This window comes from Notothenia coriiceps, unplaced genomic scaffold, assembly GCF_000735185.1.
Source record: "Notothenia coriiceps isolate Sejong01 unplaced genomic scaffold, NC01 NC01_scaffold00000339, whole genome shotgun sequence".
In the NCBI taxonomy this organism is placed as follows: Eukaryota; Metazoa; Chordata; class Actinopteri; order Perciformes; family Nototheniidae; genus Notothenia; species Notothenia coriiceps.
This window is the reverse complement of record NW_011333040.1, coordinates 14,292,358-14,297,885: the sequence shown is the minus strand read 5'-3', so window position 1 is coordinate 14,297,885 and position 5,528 is coordinate 14,292,358. Positions and strand designations below refer to the sequence as shown.

Below are 5,528 nucleotides of genomic sequence, written 5' to 3'. Positions count from 1 at the left end.
GCTGTTTGGCATCACAACGCTGTTATGAAAGTTTCTCTGGTATAAAATGGGTGATGTTAGCATAGCAACCGAAGTTAAAATGACTATCTTGACTACTTGTTGCTATCCTATTACATAAGCTGTTTTCTACAGGCACATTTTACCGGCGTATTTTTCATTATGATTCTACTTGTGATAGTCGGACATGAGTCATGACAACCTGTGCAACCCATGTATGGATTCCATCCGATAGCTGCTATAATACAAAACAAAACGTCTGCCTGCTCTCCACAATGATCAATGACAGCGAGCGGATGGTCAAAGTAAGGTACAAATAAACAGAATCACACTAAGCCTGGTTAGTGTTGCCTGATTTTATAAAGTGCGTTTTTTTAAATAACTGTGTGGTTGCATTCTAGTCACTTTGGTCAGCGCTACTGCTTGTTACAACTTTAATTTGCCGGACTCGCCATGAACTGTTATTGCTCAGGTTGATCCCGCCCCTACCCCTGCCCCCGCCTCCGACGTAAGAGTGTTGCTTGCTTCTAGACCGAAAAATTGTTGGTGCTTGAAAAGCACCGGTTTTCGGAGCTTAGAGGCGGTTTTCGGAGCTTAGAGGCGGTTCCGCTGCGGTGTGAACAGGAAAAACAGGTGCTTTTCAGGCTCTAGCTCCGAACCGGCCCTGGAACCGCGTTGCTGTGAAAGGGGCATAAGTGCGCTTGTTATAATATTTGTTTTCTCAAGCTGCTCGTGCTGTTGTATCAGAAACCAGTTTTGAGTGTGGCAGAAAACAGTATGGAAGCAGAAAGCACTGTGTAGCTATTGTAAAGGCTAAAGTCCCAAAGTTGGTGCCAGAGGGTGTCCCCGCCTCCTGTCGAAAAACCTCCATTGGACTCCTTAGTTTACTTCCGTAACATAGTGATATCACTATATACACTCACTCTTCTACTGGCTAGCACTCCAACATATTGTACATGATATGCTAAGGGACAGGACATCTCTAAGCGGTTGACCAATCACAACAGAGTCGGCCAGCTAACCAATCAGAGCAGACTGGGCTCTGGTTTCAGACAGAGGGTGAAAAAAGAGGTGCTGCAGCATAGGCAGTATGAGAAAAATAAAGAGCTTTTTGAAAATTAGAGCATGGAGACATGTCACAGTAGAGGCACTAAATATAAAAATGAACTGAGAATAATAAGGCCCCTTTTAGTGTGTAGCATCATCATTTTTAACAAGGAGAGAGTTACTTACAGCCATGTAGGGCCTGCAGCCTGCATCTCTGGTTTTGGCGATGGAGTCCACCAGCTGACCGCTGATGCCGAAGTCACACAGCTTGATGTTGCCATTCCTGTCCAGGAGGATGTTTGACGGCTTAATGTCTGAGGGAGGGAGGAGAGAAAAGGTTAAAAAAGAGACCTGATTTTCTACCAATAAGAGTCTATAAAATAAGTTAATGATGAGATTATGTATCGTCTTACCTCTGTGTATTATTTTCAAGTTTTCTTTTAAGTGGTTAAGTGCCTTCACAGTCTGCAAAACAAAATGGAATCTTAGGCAGCAGGAATCGAACATTAGGCATTTACATTTTTTAAAAGTGGTCCAAGAACAACTTACAGCTAATGTTATTTTTCCTAATATTTCCTCAGGAATCACGTCGTCTAATGAGCAATATACAAATTTGTAAAATTTGTCTAACGAGGTAGCCATAAGTTCCATACAAATCCAACAGTCGCCCTGAAACACAAGAAAGGTAGTCATGAGTTTGAGAAGTTCAATTTATAAACACACATTTATAAAATATGACAGCACAAAGAAGATAAAAGAGTAATTAAACAGAGGTTAATACAATGAAAAGAATAATGTAGAAAATGGTATGCACCTCTCTGAACAGAGCACCGTAAAACTGCACGATGTAAGGACAGTCACTACTCCTCACGACCACGTCCAGATCCATCAGCAGCTGCTTCTGCTCCTTCTCATCAACTGTGGATCGAATTCTCTGTGGGAAAAAAAACAATGCACAGAATTATAAAAAAACAAACACATAGTGGAAATCTTCACATAGATTAGGTATGGTACTAGATTGGAAAGTTATTGGTCAATATCAATACCAGTGAAATTCCATGACCCTGCAAACCCAATTAAATGTCACTGTAGTAACTAAAATCCTTTTAACATATACCCATTTTGTTAAAACTCCCAAGTCTCCTCTCTACCTGAATCACTAGTGTCAATGTTAAAGGAAAAGTAAGTAGTTTACTCCTGTGGCTGCGTTGTATGATAGTATGAAGTAAAATAATTAACCTTATTCAGGATTATTATGCTTGTCCATATTGTAAGACCTGTAATATGTTGCCAATATTCTTTTATTTAGAGATCCACATCCATTGACACCCATGTTGTACCATCCACAAACCAATAAAATGTTAAACGGCCTTCTGTATCCAGTGTTTTAATGTGTTCAGTGAACCACCAAAACTATAGTTGTTTCACCTTTTGTAAGGAAAGTCATAATTCCCTTTCTTGCCATATTAATGGTGTGATGAAACGTCCTTAAAACAACTGAATTAATTCAAGTTTATCGGAAAAACATACAATAAACCGTTGCCAATTTATTTTTACCTGGTAGTGCTTGAATGTATCATAAAAATCTTGATACATAAATATTCTGTTAATACAAGAAAAGTTACAAACGTAATGTTTCATTAAGAAAAATGAGAGTAGAACTATATGAAGTTTAACTCAACATCAAAAAAGGTGAACATAAGGGATGTGCTTTTAATTGAAAAAAACCCACTATTTGTTATGATTTGTAATGTTTTTTTTAGAATATCAAAAGATGGATCACCTTGACCGCCATGATCTGGTTGCTGGGATTGTGCACCATCTTGTTGACGGAGCCGTAAGCCCCTCGTCCGATCTCGCCCAGGTCTTTGAGATCCTCGGCCGTGAAGTCCCAGTGCTGCTCCGCGGAGATCTTCAACTTCCCTGAGGACTCGATACTGTGTGTTCTCAGCCTCTCTCTGCCAGAAAACAGGAGTGTGTGAAGGTAGAGACCAACTGAAACATCATTATGTAGCATTACTGGCTTTATTTTAGGATGACATGACAACAGACGAAGGGTCACTCACATGTGCGGGTTCTGGAAGGGCGGCCCGGCCGTGTTCAGTGTGAATCTGGTGGTGGGTTTGATCGGAGGGTTGGCAAAGTTCAGCTTCAAAGCTTTGCGTTTACCTGAGCAAGGAATAAAACAAAGCAGTAATGTGATCAGATCTTCGATAAAGTAGTAAACGCTGAGGAAACCTCACCGCACATGAAAGGTAAAAATTAAGAGTGACAAAACAAACTATATAATGTGATAACAGATGGAGTGAGGCGAAATATATCCAAATGTACTCAAACCAATGGATGTCATGCTTTCTATAAAATGGGAAAGAACTATAGCATCACCATATATAGAGGTTTTGCTTCATTCATTACAAATGTGTTTTGTTTCCAAGAATATACTCACCTTGGGATAACTGATGATTAGTTTTTCTCCTCATTGTTAAAAAGTCCCATGAAAAGACCCAAACCATCACAGAATGCATCTCCTTAGGAATACTGTGTGTATACAAGCCTGATAAAGCTTACTCCTCTGTGCCATAGAGCTCCATTGTTGTCCAACAACTATTAAGAACACATCAATGAGGGACACTATTGTACTGAGTGACATGTTCCTTCTTTACCATGAACACACAGTAGTTTATTTTGACTATGAATGCCTCTAATACTCACTATAGCACCACATGTGGATTAATCTGCCGCTGAAAATAGTCCCAAGAAATTTACAATTTCCTCCTGTTTGCTTGATCAGAAGTGTTGGTAGCTTTGGTCTTTTTATAGGAATTATTAACCATTCAAAATGTAGAATAACACATAACGTTTCTTGCCCTTAACTCAGCATTTTTAAGAAAAAATGGCTGTTGTATACCAAAAATCCCAAATATCTACCCAGGGACTGCAGAAGCTGTATGGTTGCATCATTATATCATAAGATTAAATGATGTTTACATTTTGGCTGTTATCCAATCATTAGATTTAGAAATTACAGTAAGATTTTCTGGACTGGATAGTCCTTACACTTAGAGTAGCCGATACTCTATTGCAATACATCTTCTTTATAGATGTATTTGCAATACAAAATGATCATGAAAACTAATTAAGAAAAGTTGAAATCCTAGAATGTATCCTACCCTTTGATTTGTCAAATCAAATTGTCATGAAGAAAATATTATGCTGGTGTGACCTGTTCAACAACAGCCTCCGATAATGTGCTTATCTAAAGCTCTAATACTAACTCCACCACTTTCTTACATATATACATTTAAATCTTGTATTAAATGAAGAAAGAAAACAAAAGCATGCAGCAACAAATCCCACACAAACACCTACATTCAGAGTGCACACACACCAACCCAAACATTAAAAAAAGGGGAAAACAATGCACTTATAAATACACATGACATGCTTCTCAAGGCCAACTGCTTTGATTTCACCTCCGAATCGTAGGACAGCTCGCTCCACCCAAATACCACAAGAATGTGTGCGCTTGAACTCCCGTCGGCTTTGAATGCAAAACATCGCTTGAAATGACAACTGTGGAGTGTGTGTACCTTGTCTCAACAAGCAAGACGCTATGCTGAGGGGCACCCATGCCAATACAAAAAACACAAACCGGTTGAAGTGACAACACTACAGGCACTACTATTGCTTGTTAGTTGCACTCTGAAAACTAGTGAGGTAGAGCTTCCATTACAGTGTTTTATTAGGAATTGTATTACTACAAACATTTTTTAGTTTGGAGGACTGTTGTTTCACACCGAGGAAGGACAAAGGATCTTAAAATATCAAAGGAAGCTCTGAGTTTTAGGCTTATGCCGATGAGAGCAAATACAACTTACCTATAAATGGTCTAATAAGTAGGAAACTGAACTGCACAGTTAAGGTGGCGCATTAAAGGGAGAGTTTGGATTTTTTGAAGTGGGGTTGTAAGAGGAACTATATTCAGTGTTTACCTACATCAAATGCAGTTTAGAAAAACAATCAAGGGTAACAGCAGGAAGCTAAGCAATGTACTCCTGTGAAAGGGGGCAGCGGAAAACTCTTTAACCACCTTAAAAAAACAAATAAATTAGTTTTAATGTATACTACATTTACACTTTTTTTGTTATGTGTATCTAGCCGTCAGACAGACCTTTCTAACGGATAACTTAAGCCTTTATCAATGACCACCACCAGACTACATTGATAATAACAGTAATTCACTTTGCAGAAAAGGGAAGTTACTGGTCTACCGTTTTGTTTGTTTGTGTAATTATGTGACATTGTCGTTTTAAAGGTCCCATGTCATGGCCATTTCTACTGATCATAATTCCATTGTTGAGGTCTACTAGAATAGATTTATATTGTTCAATTTTCCAAACTCACATTGGTTTCTCATACAGCATCTCTGTATAGTATGTGTATTCACTCTCTGTCCTAAACACCTTGTTGGAGCTCCTGCCCCC

At 38.9% G+C, this 5,528-nt stretch overlaps 2 protein-coding genes across 2 annotated transcripts in view; one reads left to right on the top strand and one right to left on the bottom strand.

Moving 5' to 3' along the window:
- Nucleotides 1-5,528, bottom strand: part of map2k4a (mitogen-activated protein kinase kinase 4a) — a 24,708-nt gene that overhangs the window by 4,780 nt on the left and 14,400 nt on the right. The window contains exons 4-9 of the mRNA XM_010772594.1: nt 3,111-3,213; nt 2,828-3,002; nt 1,859-1,978; nt 1,594-1,713; nt 1,458-1,509; nt 1,231-1,358 (exon numbers count right to left, since the gene is read on the bottom strand). Coding sequence (XP_010770896.1) covers nt 1,231-1,358; nt 1,458-1,509; nt 1,594-1,713; nt 1,859-1,978; nt 2,828-3,002; nt 3,111-3,213 — 698 coding nt within the window. The remainder of the gene's footprint in view (nt 1-1,230; nt 1,359-1,457; nt 1,510-1,593; nt 1,714-1,858; nt 1,979-2,827; nt 3,003-3,110; nt 3,214-5,528) is intronic.
- The window catches only part of LOC104946706 (hydrocephalus-inducing protein homolog), a 19,069-nt gene that overhangs the window by 7,043 nt on the left and 6,498 nt on the right, over nt 1-5,528 (top strand). The window lies entirely within an intron of this gene.